The sequence below is a fragment of the Papaver somniferum genome, chromosome 1 (assembly GCF_003573695.1).
Source record: "Papaver somniferum cultivar HN1 chromosome 1, ASM357369v1, whole genome shotgun sequence".
NCBI classification, from domain to species: Eukaryota; Viridiplantae; Streptophyta; class Magnoliopsida; order Ranunculales; family Papaveraceae; genus Papaver; species Papaver somniferum.
In genome coordinates this window covers 31,880,489-31,904,989 of record NC_039358.1, presented here as the reverse complement: position 1 = coordinate 31,904,989, position 24,501 = coordinate 31,880,489, and the positions used below count along the sequence as shown (strand labels likewise).

General features: G+C 36.7%; 1 protein-coding gene and 1 long non-coding RNA gene across 4 annotated transcripts in view; both read left to right on the top strand.

The window, feature by feature from the left end:
* The first annotated feature begins 10,315 nt into the window (after positions 1-10,315).
* Positions 10,316-18,508, top strand: LOC113282487. The gene is made up of 7 exons (XR_003326972.1): positions 10,316-10,434; positions 10,571-12,160; positions 13,362-15,026; positions 15,619-15,771; positions 16,211-16,278; positions 17,358-17,864; positions 17,978-18,508. It is a non-coding gene; the product is annotated as an uncharacterized LOC113282487 (long non-coding RNA).
* Positions 18,509-22,410: 3,902 nt separating this feature from the next.
* The window catches only part of LOC113282463 (alcohol-forming fatty acyl-CoA reductase-like), a 28,366-nt gene continuing 26,275 nt past the window's right edge, over positions 22,411-24,501 (top strand). For 2 of the 3 annotated variants that reach the window (XR_003326966.1, XM_026531475.1), the window contains exons 1-3: positions 23,523-23,731; positions 23,910-24,013; positions 24,250-24,455. Coding sequence is in view for 2 of the 3 variants with exons in the window: in XM_026531475.1 (XP_026387260.1) it covers positions 23,650-23,731; positions 23,910-24,013; positions 24,250-24,455 (392 nt within the window). In the remaining variant the exon portion in view is untranslated. Of the gene's footprint in view, positions 22,534-23,522; positions 23,732-23,909; positions 24,014-24,249; positions 24,456-24,501 lie in introns of those variants that run through there. The other variant, XM_026531487.1, reaches the window with a different exon arrangement.

Sequence of the window (24,501 nt, the reverse complement as noted above, 5' to 3'; positions counted from 1 at the left end):
GCATAGCTTTGCACCTCCAATTAGCATAATTATCATGCCAAGCATCATTAATAACAGCCCTATCATGTTTAGAAACAATTCTATGAATGCCACTCCGACAATTAGACCAAGTATATTTCTTCCCAATAGCATCTGCTTCCACCAAACCATTGTCAGAGATCCAACTTCGAAATTCATTCATATATATATTTATTTGATCGGCCTTCCACCCCTCTTTTCATCTAAATGAAAAACACAATTAAAATCACCCAACACCAACCACGGAATAGAAATAAATCCCAACCCCAGTTGAAGCCAAAGAGACCTCCTTGCCACCGCATCAGAATATAATTACCAGAAAAATCCAAAGTGATAGCTTGTTTTGAAGAAGATAGAACATTCGGCCTTTCCAGAGAATTCCTCCAAAAGACCCAAATGTTACCTCTCTCACCATTCACATCATTAGTGATAACATCTTCACAAAAATCAAGCAAATTTAAATTCCTAACAAAACGTGTAGTGCAACGAACCTGCGGCTCCGCAATACAAATTACATCAGAATTGTGCAAGCGATAAAGCTTACTCAACTTGGCCCTTGCACCATCTTTAGCCAAGCCTTGAGCATTCCAATAAAAGACACGCATTAATTAACTCTGTTATTCGAAGGGCTTGCCGAACCCTGTTTGGAAGATTTACCGCCTCGTGTTTGAACTTGACTAACATTTGCCACAGTAATAGTCTTCTTTTTAGTAACTTTTGGTTTTTTCTTTTTGTCAACCAATTCCTTCTTCTCACGCTCATCCAGTTCTTTGTTAGCAAGTAACTCCAAATTTCTTGCATCCTCTTCAACTGTCTTGGAAGTATTTGTTGCTACCGTGTCCACCGCATCTGCAACTTCGTCATCAGTTTCAATAACTACCTCATCAATTTCTTCGGTCCCAGTTTCAAATCTATTAGAAAGCATTAAGTTCTCTAAAGATTTAACCGGAGTAGATCTTCTAGAAGTTTTAGTTGCATCACTAAAACTAGGATCATCATGATCATCTATAGGAGTCGGACTAGCAGCTGAGGAACAAGCTGCTACCATAGTATCATCAGGTTCATTGTCAATATCATTAACCAAATTTGGTTGGGTTGCGGCATGTTGCAAATCTAAAACCTTCTTCCTCAAATTCTCTAGCCTTGTCTTAGCTATCTCTTGTTGAATTCTAGCAACTTCAGCATCAACCTCACGTTGTCGGGCTGTCTCTTTCATGGCCTCATAAGTCTTATAAGATTCCATCTCCAGATTAGTATCATCCTCCTTGCGCAAATTATCTTGCACAGTTTCCGCAAGTTCTGCACCATCATTACGCAAAACTGATTCAACACCATCATTGCGCAAAACAGATTCTGCACCATCATTGTGCATCCCAGGATGAGCCCCATCGTTGGCACCATCTCTGCGTTGAACAGAAAGAACAACACCATCATTGTGTTGCACACAGCACCTTCATTGCGAACCCCGGATAATGACGCACCATCATTGTGCGGCACGGACAAAGCTGCATCATCATTGCGTATCTATGATTCATTACTATCTTCACCCAATGTTTCACCAGAACTAGCACTGTGCTTGGGGAAAATTGTGTGTTTTCCAGTAGCCATCTCAAGAATTGAATTCTTCATTTTTTTGGATCATCTCCAGGCTTGTAAGTTTGATCTTTCTCCATGATTGGAGGATCTTCTGGCACGTTCTTCTTACCTTTAGGAATTCGTTCTTTTTGCCAGAAATTCTTAAGATCATCCATATCAGCTTCAATTGATTTTTTGATCTCAGGATCTGTTTCTTCATCAGCCTTGTCTTTCAAATCATCATACTTTTTTGTTCTACAATCAGATTTTTTATGGCCAATAGATTTGCAATAATCACAAAAACTTGGCCTGTTTAAAATTTCATAATCTTGAACAAAAATTTCTTCATTCTCTTTACCATCAATCAAAATCCTTCCTAAAGGTTGAGAGAAATCTATGTCAATCAAAGCAGCATCAAAGTAACCATATTCGTGACGCAAAGTACGCGGATCAACAGAAACCGGCTTACCAAGCCCTCTTGCCATTCGAAAAATCGTCTCTTCATCCCAAAACTCCATTGGCAAAGCCGTGAAACGAACCCAAACTGCAGCTCTAGTAATCTTATCCTTCCCAGGATCAAACATAGGCGTCCATGGATTAATTTTAAGCTGTTGGAACCCCGTTGCAGACTTAATCCTCCACGGACCATCATAGCTTACTCGTTTTCGATCATATTCATTGTATAGCTTAATAACAAAATATACTTTTTTCCATGTAATAAATTGAACCGAACCTGATAGTTTCCATTGATTCAATAAATCTTTTTTAACATTTTCGAATTTTAGGGTTTTGAAAAATTCAAACGCCCAACCAAACTAAATCTCCATACAGCCTTAATTATTGCGTGAGTCTCTCGCGGAATTTTAATCAAAACATCATTGTTTGTTGTAGAACGAATAGGAGGATGAGAGAGCGTTTCAACATCAATCCTTAACAAAACATGTGTTCTCTTCTTTAATATAGCCGCATAAGAGCCTTCCTTATGCGCGCCTTGATTGTCACCTTCATGCAGATTCCTAAACGCGTTAGGATTGCCATCTTCTTGCAGATTCCTAAACGCGTTAGGATTGTCATCTTCGTGCTGCTTCCCAAACTTGGTCGGATAAGGGTTCATATCATTAGGGTTTGCAGCGTTATTTTTTGGGATATAGATGCTCCTTGTTCGAGATTGATTCCATATCCTTTTAGGTTGATTATCTTGATGATTTCCTAAAACAGGCGGATTATTGTCTTGGTTTTGCTCGATTGATGCGCAAAATCATAAGGATATTAAGAACGCAAAGAAAGAAAGGGAAGGAGAGAAAACCGGAGCTCCTTCTCGTGAAACCCTAGTTTTCGCTTTTCCGCTGGACGGTGCTTCACATGATATAAATAGGGTAGTCTCCACTAATGATTGATCAGCAACTCTATGACTAAATATCTTTCTGCACCACATTTGCATCACCGGCATGGTTAAGTTGAGCCACAAATAGTAATGACTTCTCGCAAAGATTAATAACACCTAATTTTTAGTATTCTCTAGCACTTCTAAGTTCCATTATTTCGGCCGAGAATTCCATATGTAAACATAGCTAGAAGTATACTAATGACTCTAAAATCTCTACAAGTTGGAGCTTTTATGCAATTTTTTTTTAAATATATGCTTAACCACTCCCCCACACTTAAACCGTACATTGTCCTCAATGTAATTGAATCTTCCTAGTAAAGTCAGGGTGGGAAATCCTAACATGATATGGAACAAGAAAATAAATAAAAAAGACAAATAAAAAAGACAAAAGGATAAGAAATACAAAACCTATGGGGTTGCCTCCCATGCAGCGCTTGGTTTAAAGTCGTCAGCCCGACTCTTTTGTTATCGTCCGTAAACCAACAATCTGAAAATTTGGTAGTCCATCCAGACAACAATCTGCTATTCTAGTAACAACTTCACACAAACATTAGCACAAGAAATAAATATTGAATCTATCACTTTATTGAAGTTTCCCCCACACTTAGTCCTTTCTATACTTGGAAGTGGATAGAGAACATAAAATAAGGGAACTTCAAAAGGTTCATCTTGGTGAACCTGCACATCGCTATGATCAAACACAATTAGTGGTGGATACTTGGAAGCAAAATAATCCGTTAAAACTTTGGAAGCACACAAATCCAATCCTAAAAGCTGGGTTAACAACTCTTTTGGGAAGTACTTCAATTGGATGGAAAGGGTCAATAGATATAGAATTGTGCAAAGGATTATAGAAACCTTGTATCGGATCCTCATCTTGCTTAATTAATAGTGAATTATTTATCTCAAGTATGTCGTGGTCCTCTATCAAACTTTCAATACCTGCTTCAACTGAAATCTTAGCATCATTATGTTCTTTAACAAGTTCAATTGGGTCTTCCAAGACTTCAATAAATTTGGTTTCATTCTCAATCTCCATCTCTTCAACAACCTCGTCATCAGAATCGGGACATTCACTAAAATAATTCTCATCGGTATAAATTGTAAGATATTGTTGTGAGGGTGTTACACCGCTTATAACAATAGGTAAGTGACATCCAAACTCCTCATTTGGAATAGGTGAAGGATGCTTATTATGATCCAGAGTTGGAATAAATTCCTCATTGTTGCAACGCTCATACACTTGTGCGGATTCGTATCTTTCCCTAAGGAATTTTCTAAAAGCACTAATTGCATCTTCCTAAAGCTCTACCTTTTGAATAGGTGATTGATCATTATTAAGATCAAGGCTCGAGTAAGCTACACTAGCGTCATCAAAAGTCTCCAAAGGTTGGTCTTTTCCAACATAATCATCGATCAAATATTCATTACACACCACATGCACATTAGAATAATTGTTTCTTTGATAGCAAAGTTCTTTTTTATCCATCTCTTCCTTCTATTGATCCATGTCTCTTCGTAATTTGTCAATGCCCTCTTGAAGTTGTTGGATTGATTCGTTCTGACTTTGGTAATATTGAGTGATTTGTCCTTGAAGCTCTTCCATCATGGTACACATCTTATCTGCAAAACTAGAGAATTTCTGATCAAAAGCATAATTATCCTCCCATCCTTGTGATTGTCCACTTACATACCCGTCATAAGGTTGTTGATATGTATGAGAATATCCATAAGGTTCTGTAGGAAATTGATCATAGCCAAAAGATTGGTTTTGATTGTATCCTAAGAATGGTTGGTAGTTTTCATATGAATGAAATTAAAAACCATATTGATTACCACTATTACATGTGTAATCTTGTGCTCCGTACATGTTATTACCGTAAGGAAACATGACGAATCACAAGAAATCAAAAACACGCGAAAGAAATAACAAATCAATTAACAACCGCTCCCCGGCAGCGGCGCCAATGCGTTTCGTAACCACAACCAATTAATTAATATTTTTCTCACTAATTAACTAGTAATATAGCGATAGTAAGGATCGTTCCCACAGAGATCTGTGTAATTGATAGGTTATTTGAATCAGCAAAATAAAGTAAAAGACAAAGGGGGGGTTGGATTATGCATTAAAGTAAATAAAAAGAAAATAAGAAAAGAAAAGAGATGATCAAAGAATCCTTCGCCGTTACCAAGCGATAACTGAGTTAGTATACTTATCTATCTTTCATTAGAATCATTCATCACCAACCGTAGATTAACAGCTAGATCAATGATATCCCCAAAACTCCTTCTTTCACTGGATACGGAAGTTCTCGACTACCAAGTAGTAGATCACTCAAGTTGTAACCTAACCGAACGTTTTAAGCTTTGTGAATTTATTAGGTTGATATTAGTAGTTAGACTCTTAGATCAAGGTCCACTTGTTAACGTTGTTTTCACTCGCAATTGCTTCACAGAATCCCTCCGCAAGGTCTCGCGATATCTAACTGTGTAGAGAGTCAAGAAACGATTACTTATCCCCCAACTTCCACTAGATTTAGAACAATTAATAGATCAATCTAGTATGCATCCCAAACTAATCCAATAATTACTCATAAACCCTAAATATTGTGAACACAAACGATGATGATAAGAACTCCAAAAAGATTTATATTACTAACAAAGCTTCACACTTGGAACATTGAATTCATCCTTAATCAATAGAATTAGTTACACATGGGTTTACTAAAACCCATAAAATTGAATATAAGAAAATAGCTTGGCTTCCCCCTAAAGGGGTAAACCCTAAAATATGGGTTAAGAACCTTTCCTCTCTCTTTTGTTTTTCTGCCCTAAAAGTCTTTTGAAATCGCGGCTGTAACAAGGCTATTCATAGGCCTTCAAGTCTTCAAATTTTGAATCTGGTAAGCACTCCTCTTTACGCACTACCCAAAAAGCGTACAAACCATACCAGTTCCGTATTCTAAAACTCAAAATCACACCATCGATCAACGGTATTTTCAGCTGCTGCAGTATAATCCATATGTGAAACTCTGTCCAAATATCAATCCAATCTGGACTTGTCTCCTCCCTGACTTCTCGTTCACAAAACAAAACGCAAAAGGCGTCAACTACCAAATTTCAGTGTCCTGATCAACTTCGTATTCTCAATTACTTCTACTTGAACTTGACAGCACCACAAATCTTCTCTGTTGATAAAATCTTCAATTACCCGAGCTCTCTCGTTCTCAACTGCCATAATCACCATCAACTACAGCTTCCTTCATCGTTGGCTAATCCTCATTATCATTACATCAAATTTCGAGTCCACCTTCTCTGTCAGCATCTCTCAATAACAACATCCAAAACAACCCAAACTCGTAAGTCAACCTCTCCATAATTTCTTCACCATAACAACGACCATATTGATGAAGATCATCATTTCGTCTGCTCAGCTACCTCGAACTCAACTCCTATAACCCATTAATGCCAGCGGCATCAATCGAACTCTGCTCATAGCCCAATTCCAACACCATTTCACCATTCGCTGCTCCGATCAGTAAGCCATCTCTGCTCAATCTCGTTATTAATGGCAACAACATCAGGCCGTACTCATCTTCATATTTAACTCAATCTCTATCACCACTTCCATTAATATCATCATGATCCGACAACAACAGCCTCACCTTCAGCGTCCATCACTCACGACATCCTCCATATCGAGCCATAGTTCTAAGACTCCATCTCTCTGGCCAACTCCATCAATATAATCTCATCTTCCTACTTCGTATCTCATTGAAAGTAGCATTATTTCTCCGTCTTGCTCTAGATCTTCCTTATCGTCATCACCATCCATCATCTACTGCCGATCCTTCTCAAACCCATTACCCTGGTTAACCTCGACACACAGCTGAATCACTATTGCTGCGTGAACACAAAGAAGTGAAGAACCACCTGCAAGTCACGTACAGAACTTCACTTAACTCGTGGTTGCCCTGATCAAAACTGCAGGCACCTTTATAAAATATCTGAATTTCAGCTATCCCAGAGTAACTCCAGTGACTTCCTTTAGCACTTCTTGTTTAACTGTCGGTTTTGGATGACCGACAAGCTTAACTTCTCGTTTCGCCCATAACTTCTTCATACAATGTCGAATTGACCTCATTCTTTCACCGTTGGTTTCATCTTTTCGTCCTCTTCATGATAATCAGAAGAAATATTGTATTTGTACGAGTTCCACTTGGTCTTTGGCCATTCTCCACTTGTAAACTTCACTTTTGTAGCTATTTCCACTTCTTTTCGGATGATTCATCTAACAAAAGACATAAACTAGAAAACAATCATAATACAAAGTAATACGCAAGAAATATAGCTAAAACAAGTATGGAATTGACACTCAAAAACATGTAAATAAAGCACTTATCACACGTCAGACTAAATAATTTTTCTATATATAAAAAAGAAGACAATGTTCAAGAAAATAAGAAGCACATGGGTTGCAAAGAATAAATAGTAAACGTGTTTCTTCATCTAGATAGATTTTAGAATGCAAAATGATACTCGTACGTGATGACACCAATATCAGGCAAACCAAAGGATGGGGATTGTACATGCATGAAAACTTATCCCTAGCATTTACATTCTCATCCATCAGTTTGCAACTGACGCCTAGCGCAAAAAAACATGTGAAAGAACTATTACAACACCTAAATAGAATATGACATAATCAGACACAAACCCTTATAGTCGCAAAACTAGTAAACAACACAAACTCAAAATCAACCAAAGAGTACTACGAACTTAAAAAGACAAGCATGCCCATTACGACCCCTTGGTTTGCAAATGTCGCTTAAAATGTTAATGTATATTATGCTCCAGCATATATACTCGTTAAGGCGTATTATATGTTTCATAATTAGCTTATATTCTAGGTGTTTCTTTCTCTATTTTTGTAAGCTCTGTGTATATAAACTAATGTAATCCTTTCTTATATCTAATGAATTCATTCTCCCTCTCGCACATGGCATCAGAGCATGTGTTATGAGTTTCTTTCTTTTATCAGTCGTGTAAGTCCGTAATGAAAGAAACTTTGGTGTTGTTGGTGTTTTTTCCGTCTGTCCCTATTTCGCCATTGTGAAGAATTTCTTTTGGCTGTGAATCTAGATAAGTATTCTTTTTTTTTCTTCTCTTGATGATTTGATTATTGTCTTTTGTGATTATGGATAACGAAAAAGATGATTCTTTGCAATCCATTAATGTTCGTTTGAATGGTAGTGACTATACATATTGGGAATATGTTATGAAAAATTTTCTACTTGGGAAAGATGTTTGGGGATATTTTTCCGGTGATATTACCAAACCTGCGGATCCTAGTGCTACAAATTATAGTACTTTGATTGTGACTTGGAATCGTAACAATGCTAAAATAATCACTTGGATTAACATTTCTGTCAATTCAAATATTGGTATGTATTTGGCAAAATTTCAGACCTCTAAAGAAGTTTGGGATTATCTGAAGAAGTTCTTTTTGCAATCCAATTTCGCCAAACGCTACAAATTAGAAACTGATATTAGGGATGCTAGATAGGGAGATAAAAACATTCATCAGTTTTACTCTTTAATGACTAGTTTTTAGGACCCATTAGCTTTAACTGAACCTGATGATCTTCGAACTCATAGTTCTTATATAAAATACAGACAAGAACAACGTTTGGTTCAATTTTTGGTGGCATTTCGTGATGATTTTGAAGCTCTTAGAGGTTCTATCTTACATTGTTCTCCACTCCCTTCTGTGGATTCAGTAGTTAGTGAACTGTTACCCGAAGAATTATGATTGAATTCTCAAGTTAGAAAAGGGATTCTTCCCATCCCCTCTAAAAATGTTTTGGTTGTTTCTTCAAAACCCTATTTTGCGTGTAACAGCCGACCACCTTACGGGACTACTAATGGTGAATGCAATTTTTGTAAGAAAAAAGGTTATTGGAAATCTCAATATCCTGTAATTTTGAAGAAACAACAACGAGGGAATTTCTTCAAGCCTTCACATGCTGCAGATGCTACTCACTAACAGTACTATACGAAGACAACACTGCTTGCATTGCACAACTAAAGGAAGGTTGCATCAAAGGCGATCAAATAAAGCATATATTTCTGAAGTTTTTCTTCGCACATGATCTACAAAAGGACGACGAGATTGATAATAAACAAGTACGTTCAAGTAACAATCTAGCAGACCTCTTCACCAAAGCATTACCAACTTCAACGTTCAAGAAATTGGTTCACAAGATTGGAATGCGTCGTCTTAAAGATTTGTAAGCCAAGATTTTCTAAAGTATCCATTAGGAGGAGCATCTTTGTAAAAGGTATGTTATCGGATATATCGCGTTGTACTCTTTTTCCTTCGTTAAGGTTTTGTATCACTGGATTTTCCTTGTCAAGGTTTTAACAAGTCATCATATGCGTGTCCAACACTATTCTAAGTCTCATTTTTCAGTTTTACTCTCTTGAGTTTTCCTAACGTATTATAGTAACTTAGACACAATAATCATCAAGGGAAGTGTTATAAACGTGTATATTAGTTAATAATATCTAGTGCAAATGTCATTTATTACCGGGTTGCCCTTTTGTCTAGCCATATAAATAGATGTTGTAATTAATCTTTATTTATTCTACACATTCAATAAGAATTCTTCCTCTCTTTCTCTATTTTTATGTCTTTTACACTAGGTTGTCCATTTATTGTTACTTCTGAAGGTCCAATGTTATGCCCTTTTATTCTATGATATTGGGTCCATTAATTAATAAATTTTCCTCTATAGTTATTTTTTTTTTTTTTTGCAATTTTAAGTTAGAATTGTCACCCATCCCTAAATCATAACCATGCAATGAAAACAACCAAACAAAAAAGAAACCAATGTCAAGCATTTTTTTGGCACACTAACTGAAATCTCATCTAAAAATTAAAAATCATTTTACAAATTACTCAACGCGATATAAAGTTTGGCAATCATTTAAGCTATGATTTCTAAACAATAGTTATATAGATTGACCATGGAAATCCGATATATCTATTGGAACTTAAAAATTAGAAATCTGCTATATCTAAATATTGGAACTTAAAAACTGGAATCATAAATAATTTTCCATATGAGATTAAGCCATTTTCCCAGAAAGAATTCATCGGAATCCTCAAGAGTTTCCCCGATAATTAAGGAATGAGGTGCTTCGATGGCATCTGGGCAACCAATTCGGCACACGAAAGAAAGAAATAAAAGGCCCGTAAGATTCCTTAGCCCGAAGTGGCAGAAGAGTCGTGCCACAAAAACACTTGTGGTCACCCAGTCCAAGCTTTCTCTTCTAAAAACACTTGGGAAAGTTTTTTTTTTAGCTCAGAGAAAAAACTGGAGGAAGAAAGAGGGTTTTATGTTTAGATCAAAAGGTAGAAATCCATGATGTATCTCCATCTACTGACAAAGGTAAGCTTAAATTACTACTTACTCCATTCAATATCTTACTCATCTACTCTCTACTCATATCTAATTGTTCTTATTAGATTCATTTATAGGTTTTATAAAATAAAGAATTGAATCTTTTTTTTTTTTTGAATTTCAGAGACATTATTAGTGAACTACATTGTTACTGGAAGCAATGGAACTGATCATAACATTGACATACCATCAAAAGGGGGAGTTTTTGATGATGATGAAATCTACAATTTCTACAAAGAATACGCTAAAAACTAGGGTTTCCTGTACACAGAAGAGCGAAAAAAGAGAAATGATGATGGATGTGTCTTTTGGTTGTGCAAGAGGTAAACATCAAAGAAAAGCTGTAAACCCAAGAGGGAATATGGAAACTGGATGTGGGGCTTATATTGCATGTCGAAGGCGACAAGGGGATGGGAAATGGGTTATGTCAGTAGTTAAGTTGGAGCATAATCATAAGTGTAATCTGGAGGATGTGAAATCCTATAAGTGTTTTGAACCAGTTTGTAGTGGTGCGCGGCGGATTGATCTTAATGGTGGGGGTGACTGCGTAAAAGAAGAAGGCGAAAATAGCGGTTCAAAATGAGGGTGTAGGATGTGCCGAAATGGTTGATGAGCAAAATGCAATTGGTGAAGGAAGACGTCTACGGATTGGCAAGGGAGAAGGGCTTTTGAAATTTTTTGCGAAGATGAATGGTGAAAACTCGGGATTGGCAAGCTGAATTTTTTGCAAGACAACCAATGGTTGAAGGATTTGTTTGAAGAAAGGAGTCGCCGGGTACCACGTTATCTGAAAGACACATTTTGGGCAGGAATGTCATCAAAGACTCAAAGAAGTGAAGGAAGTAACGTGTTTTTCGACGGGTATTTAGATGCAAGGTCTTCGATTAAACAGTTGGTGGAGCAATACGAAGTTGCGTTAAGGAAGGATGTGGAAAAGGAAAAGTTAGCGGATGATGCGTCGTCTCTAAAAACTATTCCCTTGGTAAATACTTACCCTATGGAGAAACAGATACAAAAAAGGTATACTAACTCCAAATTTAAAGAATTTCAAGTTGAGTTATTAGCAATGTTGTATTGTAACTTCTCCAAGATTGAAAAACACCCACAAGTACGATCTACATCATCCAAGAAGACGTGTATATCGAGGATTTTCGTAAAAAGATGACTTTTCATGTGACATATAATGCAGAAGAATGTGATGTTCTTGTCAGAAGTTTACAGTTGACGGAATTCAATGCAGGCATGCTCTAAGTGTTTTGTGTCATAACGGTGTGAGATAAATACATCTTGAGATGGTGGCGGAAAGACGTGATAAGAGCTCATACAAACGTTAAAGTGGGTTATAGTTGCTGGACTAATCATGAGGCGACCAAGCGTTGCCATGATTTGTGTACTAAATTTGCTGAGCTTGCTACTTTGGCAGCAAATGATGAGACTCTTTATCGCGATATCCTCAACTGGTTGGACTGTAAAAAAAAGAACTGCAACAGACAGTATGAAAGCTAAGCAAAGCAAAAAAACTCAATGGAAAACTACTTGGAAGAAAATGTAGAGGAGATAAAGATGGTGAAAGTGAAGAAGGTGGTAAAATGTAGCTGCGTTGTTCTCTTCAATTCAAAATATGATGAAAAGGTAGGCAAACGGTATCAAATGTAGAAATGTAAAGTGGTGGTGGGATCAAGAAACCTCCTCCTTTGTTGCAGACCACGGTAATGTATGGTTACTTTGCTGCTACTTTCACTTTCAATTCCATTTTGTGCTTATCAATTACAATTCACAAAGATGTCCTATGATAATATGATCTTAGTAACAACTTTACTATCTTCCAATTCGGTCCAAATTCTTATTCGGGTAGAGTTTTTTAGGACTTAATGAATCCCGAAGCTTATGTGAGATAACTGAGCAGGACTCTTGATCCCAAATTTAGGTTTGGAAGCAAGAAATTACCCCCAGTTAGATTAACTTTCAAATTACTTTAATACGGTCTTTCTTAACCTTTATGAATTACAAGCACTCTCCATCTCCAGCAGCTGTATAACCTGTTGCCAAGGATCAGCAATTCCGCATTTTCGTCAATTGTTACTTTTCTGCGATAACATTATTTTTGCTTGTTGATATGTTCAAACTATACATTCGAAATACAACCGTAGGATCTTATATTTCTTTCCTATCTTATGAATTTAAGTTGTCATTCTACTTTCATCCTTCATGTGTATCACTCACTGTATAGATTGTTTACTTAGTTTCATGTAAGTAAGCAATAATTTGTACCCCATTGGTTGGGGAATAGATAATACTTCCAAGGCCTTAGTCAGTTGTGCTTTGTGAAAAGCGTAAATAGATTGGATTTCAATTGAGAAGTACCTAGAACCATTTTTCAGATCTCAAAACATATATTGTTTAGGTTATATATTCGATTCATATATTGGACCACGACAAGTATTTTTATTCACAGAATCACAAATAGGGAACTGGAATTCTATTGGATGGGCTTTCTGTAACGGGAATTTGTTCTACTTTATCAAGTGCAAGTAATTATACATCTGCATGTCGTATCAATAGTTATTAATTCCTTGACAGTGGCCTATACTTTCAGCCGACGTATTTTCCAATAGTTGTACTACTACTGCTACTAGTTTCTTTCTTGAAGTATGTCGGGGTGCAAAGCATTTGAAATAGGCTTGGTTGGCTAGTATCCAAGTGTTATTTAGACGAAATTACTGGTAGTGGTGGACCCAGTATAGGCCATCGGGTGGCAATTGCCCCACCTCCATTGCCTATCCTGGCTCCGCCACTGCTTGTAGTTTAATCGAATCGACACATGGATTTAATAGGTATCTCCTTTCCTTTTTTTTTTGATTGTTTGGGCAATGGTATTGAAATGGGGTCTTGTTCTGAATTTTTGAGCTTGCCAGGGTGCCTGTGTTGGTGCTAGCAAGTCAATTTGGTGGACACATGGAGCCCCTAATCCTTGGGATTGATGGATGAACCTCTTGGAGCTAAATTCGTGATCCAAGGGTGGATAGGGCATGTACGCCCACTGCTATGTTATATTGTTAGCACCACCCCCTAGTTTATTAGCATTTTACTTATGAATTGGGCATGATTTAATCCATTACAACTCACAGCAGATATAGAGAAGTTATTGTACTGGGAACAGATAGATTTGTTAGAGTTGTTCGTTTCTGTATTAAAAGTATTAGAGAAGTTCCTCTTGGTCATATGTTTGACTAAATTTATTTATTGGGATACCTCTACGAAGGATAGCTTACCGTTAGTTTTAAATATATGCATTGTTTCTTTTGATCTAGTGTTATTAACATCAATGGCACTTAAAACGAAATGCTTGACCTAGCGTTCGATAAGAGAGTGATGTTTGTACTTCCCATGTCCTGAATATAATGTTTGATGAAGGCACTTTAACAAAGACTCTAATTATTTATACTTCTTCTGATGAAGTTTATAATATGGCTTATCTCATTTCTACTGCTCAATGTTGAAAAACTAAAAGAAAGTTATGATAATTTGTACGGCGGAGTGCCAGTATGTTTGTCTTGTGAGTCTGTGACTTATTATGCAAACTTTATTTCCTTCTTTTTTTTTTTTACTGGAGGGGAAGTTTCAGTTTGACTGGTTATAGCTGTTTTTGCAATGTGAGATCAAAACCCCATTAATGCTTCACAGAATGTGAAACTACATTTTGATGTCGGTCATGCATTTTTAGAAATGACTGCTAGATTTTTATCAGATAGAGGTGCTTAAAGAATGCATAAAATCTATACTTACTTTAATGGCAGTCAACTAAAGCGTTACATGGCCGCTTCCAGGCTAGTAAATCCTACACCTGCTTCTGCTTATGCTCTTAGCCGTGTGGTCGGGTGGAGGTAAGATTGTTAATGGACCTGTTATTGTTTGTGATAGTAGTGGAAAGTCTCGAGCAAATTTTTATTTAAAATCTGGCAGGATTCCACTGTGATCCATTCAGACGGATAAACTTTCGCTTGAAAAGTACCTAAAGATCATGTTTCCAGATCACAAAACAGACATTTTCTCGGTTATAATTGTGATTCTTTTTTTGGACTGAATACATGAGTTTTCTCGCTGACAAATAGTGAATTGCAAACTGTTGTTGGGATGTTTGTAAAGTGATCTGGTTCTCCTGTGTCAATGTAACTGATTACTTCTGCATATCATGTCATCAGTTTCCTAGTCCTTGTTAGTGGCTCATACCCTTAACCAACTTACATTGTACTGCCACTAGTTTCTTTCTCTAAGTCAACGTTGTTGAGCGTTATAAGTAACTTAGTGGTATTTGAATTCTGTGCCTTTACTGTACATTTTTTTGTCCATGAGCGAAATTATGCAGGTCTGTATTCCAGAGATTAGATACTTCCATTTGAAATGAATGAGAGAATGCAATTTAGTCTTCCGTCCTGCCTTTCTTAAGCTTATTTCCCATTTAGGAAATGGAGGGATCTGGGTACATTTTTAGTTTTTCCTTGGAAATATCAAACTGCACTGCAGATTTTCAAACTTAATGATGACTACATTCGACCAGAGATTAAAAGCCTCTTGAACAAGTAAGTTTTTCACAGTACTTTTTTCTTATCTCATGACTGTAGGTCACCTTGGTCGATGCTGTGCTCTGTATATGTGATGTAGTTTAGTTACTTTCTTGCATTGTGTATACAAAAATCTTGCTTGAGTTTCAGCTATTTATTTTACCTTTTTGCACTAATAAATAAAGTAATCTGCAAACTATTTTTAGAAAGTTATGAGAACCCTCACTGGATGGTTTGACGACTTTCTTGCTGTGTCAATACAGAACTGCTGTCTGAGTTTCAGCTGTCTCGAACATATGCAACCATCTTATTAACTTTTCGCGCGAGAGTTTAGAATTAGTTAATTTTCAATTATCCAGAATTGAGTCAACTGACTATTATACTGCGAGTCAAAAATATAAAAACAGACGTAGAAAACACCAGGTTATTCTTATGTCCATCTGATTTCCCCAGAGAGTGGGTATATGCTTTATAATTAGAAGTCAGAAGCTATGGGATTTTTACATGCACGTTATTTCTGCGAAATTTTGTTAACAAGTTTCGGAACGGCTTGAATCCTTATACTGTTAAATATATCCTTTATTTAGTTTCTGATTGGTACTTAATACAGGACACACTACTTGAGTAACGATCGATGTTAGCTGTGGGCAGTGTATTCTCGGATCGTACAAGTGCTTTGTTGACAGTACAGACTGTTGTTTCGGAACTGGCTTCCTTGCATTTAGGGGCTGAAAGATTTGAAGCTGCATCCTCCACAGTTTTGGTAATATGAGTTTGTATTCTCTGATGCTGTTAGAGATTATGCTGACTTTAAGAACTATTACTACTGTTATACTAATCGTAGTATTAATAATTTAAGCCGTTAAGTTATTAAAAACATCATCCCAAGAAGATGAACCCATTTAAGAAGGAAAACATAGTTGTAGTCGTTAACATTATTAACTGTTGAACTGGTGGTCAAGGTGATCAAATAGTGCAAAGTATTAAAGGATTATGCTGTGTTGGGTATTTCCATCCTTATACTGGCGAGGTTTAAAAACAGTATATGTTGTACATTCTGATCCATATAAGCTATAAAATTTTGAGCCAAATATCCCTCCTTCCCCCACTGTTTAACCCTAGCTTGGTTTCAATTTCGTCTTAGAAGTTTGACTACATGGAAAGCAGTCTCGTTTCCCTAATTTTCTCTCGTACAAATGCAGATGAATATAGAGAAGCTTCAGAACATGGCTGGTGCAATGTGCATTGGTGGAAAAGGAAGCGTTAGAAGGTATACTGGATTCTTCCTGTGTTCTCTTTTCTCCCTATACTTATTATTATCTTTATTTTGTTGGTGTGTGCTTGACTATTCTGGTCCTTGGTATAATTCTGGACTTACACTTCAAAAAGAATGTTATTTTTCCGCCATCACCTGGATTTGATAATCTATTGTTATGATAATCTATCATATGCATCTGACAACAGGAATATATTCTTGCTAGTTCATGCAAGTGTTATGACGTTTTCTGTATTTTTTTCATTGCTAACCAAGGGGAATTGACTTGGACTCAGTGTTCACATTTCAACTGTTGAAAGTACTACGGATTATCGCAGTTCACCGTTGTTCTTTTTCTCGAAATTCTCTAGCTATGGCTAGGTATAGTTTGGTTTGTTTTATTACTTTTTGGGTGGGATTTTTATCATCTATCCCGGTGTTCTCTTTTGGGTTATCACAGGGTGGGTGCTCGTTTGGCTTATCACTTATTCTTTTTTGCCCTCTTCACTTCGCGTTGAATTAGCAATATATCACTGATGATGCCAGCCTGTCATTTAACTCAGTTTTTCTTTTTTTTTTGAAATCAATTTTTATCACTAAAACAGTAAAACCGTAGTAGCATTGGGGATCCAGTCAACGTCATGGGAGGGCATTTTTCCGCAAGATATTAGCTGATCAAAGGAGATGAAAGTGGCTTTAGGGGCAATTGCCCCCTCCCCCCAGACCTTAGTTGCCTAAAGGAGAGACCATAGTGTTTTTTTTAGGGGCAGTTGCCCCCATACCTAAGCTAGCCAAAGGAAACAGATAGTGCAATAATGGTGCAAACAGATGGTGTTATAATGTTGCAATTTGCACCATTATTTGTACTATCCTGTCTCCACCCCTGCCCCTTGGGGTTGAGCAATATTTTTTTACTGTTAGCCTTCAAAACGATGTTTGCTGATGAGGCTAAATTTGCTGCTTTTCAGTAGCAATGTAAATTAGAGAGGAACCTTTATGCTTAAGGTGCTTTGTTACGAGCTTATGATTGTTTTTTCAGATCTGTTTCTTACATAAATTATCTTGGTTTGTGTTTCCATCCCAAATGATTGCAGTTCAAGTCTTGCAAGGAAGTTGTTTCTTATTTGCTCTCTCTTTCAGAACCTCAAGATGTTTAGCATCCAAACAATGTTAATAGTTCTGAGGACATGGATGGGGTGCATAACTTAGCTTCTGGAAGTGAAAGCCAAGTTGTTTGAGTAGAGTTAGTTTAAATCCAATTAAGCATATCTTTATCTCTTTGAGATGTATGTGATTTACAACTCTCTTGGGAGCAGCGAGAGAAAAGAAGAAAATCTGCTGGCTTTCATGGGCTAAGATTTGCAGACCCAAGGAAAGCGGTGGTTTGGAAATAAGAAATCTCAGGCTAACCAATCAAGCTCTATTAGCAAAATGGTGATGGCTATAATGAGGAGAAGATGGCTCTCTGGAGAAGGGTGGTGCTAACTCAACAGGCTGATGAGATATCTTGCAAATTTGCTAAACAAGAACTTAAAATTTGAACTAAAGATCTTTATGCATGGCTCTGCAGTCAGCAATTGTGTTCTAACCAATCTCTTCAGGTACAACATTTCCCTCGCTCTTCTATTTGGGTTAAGCACATTCCACACAAGGTGCAACATTTCATGTGGCGACCTATTCAAAATGCCTTGCTAACAGTAGATAATCTCAATAGAGGAGGGTGTGCCAATCACTTCTGCTAGATGCTCTCTCTGTGATAAAGATGAAGAATCTGTCAGCCATATATTCCTGCATTGCACTTATACTTCAAGATCTGGAACTACTTGATGGATCGTTGTAAGCTGGACTGAGTAATAGGTGCTGATTTGCCGTAGGAGCTTGGAAGCACAAGAGAGGGAAAAATAAAGGTACGAAAATCTGGCCATCACTAATTTTTGCTGTCATTTGGGTAGAAAGAACAGAAGAGTAATGACTAGAAAGAAGGGCAGGAAGGAGCATGACATTACCAATGAAGGGAAAAGCTCTATTTTTCTTTGGAGTGCTACTCAAAATCTTTTTAGAACAGTGTTGTTTAGTTAACTAATTTCACACTGGGATACTCTTCTTGAAATTGAGATCAAGTCAGGATTGTTGGGTTTGCCCAATGGAAGTGGCTTTCTTGTAATTCAAAGCATGTTGTATTGATTCTTTTGGAACGATTTTTTTGGGACCAGCCTTTTTTTCGGGGGACCATTGTTTTATTTTGGGTAAGACATTTGAAGTAAATCTAGGTCACCCCTTATCTAAATATTTATATTAATACCAAAATTATCTTCCTGATTATTTTTGTATAATGATTAGTTAATGTGATTAATTATTGATTAAGGTTAAATTAATAGATGATTGTATTTAAAAGAAATAGAATTATTGAGTGACCAAAGTAATAGAAGAAGAAGATGGAGAAAAAATATTCTCTCGGTACCGAAATATGCTTGTAACTTAGTGAATGTTGTTATAAATGGCATAAAATATCGTCAAAATCAAAATTGTAACAAAAAATTTCAACCAAGTCAATAAAGTTCGGTTATATTATATGAAGAACATGTAACCGAACTTTCTGCAAATGTAGTTCGGTTAATAAATCCAAAATCACAGGCAACCGAACCAATACTTTAATGGAGTTTTTGTTTCTACAAATGTAGTTCGGTTGGGACATTTTTTGCGACGTAACCGAACCCAAAGTTCGGTTGAGACATTTTTTCGCGGCGAAATTGAACTTTTTTGCGACGTAACCGAACTCAAAGTTCGGTTGGAACATTTTTTTTGCGACGAAACCGATTTTTTTTTTTTTTTTTGCGACGTAATTGAATTTTTTGCGGCATAACCGAACTTTTTTCTGCGACGTAATTGAATTTTTTGCGGCGTAATCGAACTCAAAGTTCGGTTGGGACATTTTTGCGACGTAACCAAAGTTGAAGTTCGGTTGGGACATTTTTTTGGGACGAAACCGGACTTTTTGCGACGTAACCGAACTTTTTGCGACGAAAACGAACTTTTCTCCGGAAAAAGAAAAACCTCCATTAAAGTTGAGTTCGGTTAGTTCGACAAAGTTTTCACATAATTCCTAACCGAACTTCTCTCTACAACTTCCATTTTCAACTCATTTTGGTGATTAGTTCTCATTTTTTTCAACCAAAACGATATGTATATATATATATACATATTTTGATGATATATATGTTTATATATATATAGAGAGAGGTGGTGGTGGTGGTGGTGGTCGGAGATGGTAGGTGATGGTCGGTAGTGGTAGCAGCGACGGTGGGAGGAGGTGGTGGTTATATATATATATATATATATATATATATATATGCGTGATTATTAGGTTAGTTTTAAATTAAGTTAGGTTAAGGATAGGTTAGTCATTTCCACATTTTAGGACACCCCTTATAATTATATGGAAAGTGGCCTAATAAGACCATGGTCCCCCAAAAAAAACCATGGTCCCAAAAAACCGTTCTTCTTTTGATGCCTTCGGCTAAGTTTAAGAATGATTTTTTAAGGACCATGGTTTTATTAGGCCACCTTCCCTATAGTGATAAGGGGTGTCCTAAAGCGTTGAAATGACTAACGTACCCTTAACCTAATTTAATTTAAAACCAACCTAATAACCACCTATATATATATATATAACCACCACCACCTCCCACCACCACCGCCGATTACCACCACCACCACCTCCGATTATCACCACCATCAACCACCGATTACCACCACCGCCGATTACCACCACCACCACTTCCGATTATCACCACCACCGATTACCACCACCACCTCCTCCCACCACCACCACCACCGCCTATTTAAGAAATGTAACAACATCAATGCAATCACAATTAAGTTCGGTTACATAATAATTTTATCGAGTATAAAAGACGGCAGCCGCAACTTGATTCTGCAATGGGACCACTCCGGAGGTATTTTCCAACAAACCCTTCGCTTTAATTTGATTTTGATTGCTTCAATCGAATAGAAATCATCAAAATAAGGTTTTAATAGGAGTTACAGAGCCATGTTCGGTTAGGTCGATTTTCCAAAAAACCCTAGTTTACTAACCGAACTTCTTGAAAATGAAGAACACGAAGAACAGTTCGGTTCTATTGGATTTAAAACTAAGTCACCGAACTCTCTGTTCGGTTGTTTCGCAAAAAAACTTAAAATTACAAAGTAACCGAACTCCACCCTTAGAACCGAAAAAAAATAATTCCAGTCTAACCGAACTGTGTTGTTGTGGCCACTATGTTGAGTTCCAAAATAACCGAACTTAGCCAATAGAGTTCGGTTTGTTCGCAAAAAATTTTAAAACTACAAAGTAACCGAACTTAGCCAATAGACGCTGGAACTTCACATTTTTTTTGTTTGTTAAGTTCGGTAACTTCACAATTTTATCGCAGAAACCGAACTCAGAGTTCGGTTGGTTAGCTGTTAGGTTCAAGTTTGCGAAAGAACCGAACTTTGTAAACTTATATACTCTTATATTACGTAAAGTTCGGTTAGATCAAAAGTGCATGCAGTTTGCGAACCAATCGAACTTTGTACACCAAAGTTCGGTTAGTTGAGAAGCAACCGAACATAATGCTGTAACTCCTAGGAATTATTAGAGAGTTCGGTAACCTGCGTGTTTGGAACAAGTAACCGAACTACACTTTCAGATGATTCGATTACTTGTTCATCTCACGGGGCAACCGAACTACAGCTTCAGATGAGTTCAGTTACTTATTCTTCATATAAAGTAACCGAACTACAGCTTCAGATGAGTTCGGTTACTTGTTCTTCATATAAAGAAACCGAACTGTTCAAAATCCAGTTCAAATCCGGATCATTTTGAAGATTAAAAAATATTCTAGGAGAGGATGGAGATGAAAAACCAGATGAGTTTTCATCATTTGAATACTCAAACTTTGTGAATTAGAAAAAAAATTTATTTTCCATGTTTTTCTCCTTCATCTTCTCTAACTCTACTCTCTCAATAATTCTACTCAACTAATAATAAACCCATCTTTTAATTTAATCTCACTAATTACTTTTAACTAAATCATTCATTAATCATAACCTAAAATAATTAAGAGGGTAGATTAGGTATTAAATAAATAACTAGATATGGGGTGACCTAGAATTACTTCTAATGCCTTTACCCAAAATAAAACCATGGTCCCCAAAAAATCGTTCAAGTTTAAATGGTTGTTCTGTTTGGTGCTTTATTCTCAAATTAGTTTTTGAAATTAGCAAATTACCCTCAATATTGTCTCTATCTTGGGTGGAAAAAAGTTGGCTCGTTCAAACATTTTGTTTTAACTTTTCTGATCTAGCAACATCATTACCAACATTTTACATATGATTAGTGATAATAATACTTGCAAATGAAAATTTTTCCGTTCACCGTTCACAATGGCAGGTGGTGAAGCTTGCTGGATCAGAAATGCTGCCCAACTATGAGCAATTTTTTTTCTTCCGGATACTAGGCCTTTGCCACTTGAACATATCCAGCCCACATTGGTATACTCGCCCTCTCACAGAAAGGATCCATTGTCTTTTCCCCACATTTCCTCCGTCTGTCTGTCTGTCTTTTATTCTTTTGAAAAACAACAAGCTTCAGAGGAGATTTTCCTCCTTCCCTGAACCCTAAATATGTTTATCATCCACCGGAATGGAAGCTTCCAAAACCTACAAGTCTCTTTTCGTTTCTCCAGACGTATCCTTTTTTTTTTTTCCACTATTCAAGTTCAAAATCTGAACCACCTGAAGAAACCGGTCCTTTGGTAGTTGATTACCTAAAATACTCAATTGGATTATCATCAGAAAATTCAAATTCTGCTTCAACCAGAATTAAAAATCCTGATTCAGTAATCAATTTCTTCAAACAAATTAGATTCGATGAGCAAGGGAAATTTACTTGTACTCACAGCTCGCATTTTGATTGCTAATACACATTTTAACTTTGGAAAGTATACTGGATCATCAAAGTATATGTTAAATTTTTCTCAAAGTTCCGCAAATTACAGGCGTATTGAAGTGGCACCTGATACAGTTGTTGAGGGGTATACCATTATCCGCGAAATAAAGCCTCTTAACAGTTGGAAGTAGGCTCTACATCTCGACAAAGAAACAAATTTGGGTATGCGAGTCTTAAACATTTGTGTTGTCTAGTACATATCACGAGTCTTCTTGAAAAATTGGCTGAGAATTTTCTAAGCCAGTGCAGAAACAAAAGCATGTGGAGTAACGGGTCAGGTATATTTCACAGTCAGAACAATTAAAATTTTCTATAGGACGTATTAATGTTACGGTAAAATGGTAGGACGTTGGTTCTTGGTACTAAATGTACATGTCTACATCCCCTCTTTTATAAGAAAGAGTGATTCTTTTAGCTGGTTGAATTTAGTCCATATATACTGATAGTACTACTGGTCGACATCCCACTGGCACTGTTACCCTAAGGTCCCTAACCACATGCAAACCATGAACTATAAGATTCAACAATTTCACTCTATAAGCTAAGCATGTCGATCAATCTTGAGCATTTCTACAGAAGAAATCATTCACTTAGTCTTATAAAACTGTACATGTCAATCTTGATTAGTCCATCCGTACTCGTGGGAGCATTAGTTCACATCACACATATCTATATTGGCTGGTCAAATATAGCCACACATACTCATGGGAGCAGGGACGGACCCAGGATCATGTATGAGGTAGGGCTAGTACATGGCGATTACTAACCGACCGTAGATCGCGGCGAATTTTTAGAGCATTTTAGACTTTATACGTTGAAATTTTGTGTTAAAAATGTAGTACAAGAGTAATTTAAAGGAAGAAAGAATGAGTTTCGACTGATATTGGAAGGAAGAAAGTGAAAACACGTAAAACTACAACTAAAGTTCAGTAAGTTCTTGTAATTTCTTAACTAGTTTGTACATATATATTAAGCTGCTATAAGTGGGCTAAACTCTCTAAACATTCAGATTACTCATTGGTAAAACAAAATTTCCATAAATAACACCCGGGTTATAGCCCACTTTTGCATGGGAGCGTTAGTTCACAACGCACATTTCTATCATTTCTATATTAGCTGGTCAAATATAGTCCATACGTACACTCGTGGCAGTATTAGTTCACATCGCACATTTATGAAAACCATCTAGAAACCGTAACAAAAGAATTCAATTATTTTAGTTTATAAGTGTGTCAAACTTGTTTAGTCCTACATGAAAAACCTTTCGTTCAATCTAACAAAAACTGTGTTAGCAAACACGAGGGAAAGAAAATAAAAAAGCCTAAGTTAAACTATACGTGGGAGTAACCTTTCTACGACTTATTTGGTGCAATAAGGAGTGTAGCTAGCTGATAATGGAGTTTAATGGCAGAATTGTTGAGTTTCTTGAGAACAAGAGCATCCTTGTCACTGGTTCTACTGGCTTTCTCGGAAAGGGTATGTAACCACATATTACAAATCGTTACAACACAATTGATATTAAAAATACAGGCATCGGCCGAATCATTTATACTAAGTCAAGAATATGTGGAGTCCATGTGAGATTTTTAATAGCTCCAATTTATTACGTATAATTTCTAAGCTAATTCTGACGTATTATTATGTATTTGTGCAGTTTTTGTGGAAAAGTTACTCAGAGTCCAGCCTAATGTAAAGCATCTCTTTCTTCCTTTAAGAGCTCTAGATCCAACATCTGCTGCTCAACGTCTGCATAGCGAGGTACATACCCTTGTTTGTTAGAAATCTTTTCGCATGTGGTGTTGTCACTCTTAATGCACATATATGTACCAAATAGTAAAGTCCATCTCCGCTGTCATTCTTTCCTGGCTCTATATCTTAGGATAGCCACTGTAACATGACATGTACTTTTAGACGAGTCTCGTTCTAATGTTATTGAAATATGACTCTTAATTTATTTATATGTGGAAGTAATAGTTTTTGTAATTTATTTCAAGGTGTTGGGGAAGGAGGTTTTTAGTGTGTTGAGAACAAAATATGGTGTCGGGTTCAACTCCTTTATCTCCGCAAAGGTAACAGCAGTTGCAGGGGATATTGCTTTAAAAAACTTTGGATTAACAGATGACTCTAATTTGCTCAAGAAGTTGTTGAAAGAAGTTGATGTTGTTGCCCATTTTGCTGCAACAGCTAAGTTTGATGAAAGGTAACTCAGACTTACATATCTGCCAAAGAGACAACGGACATTAAGA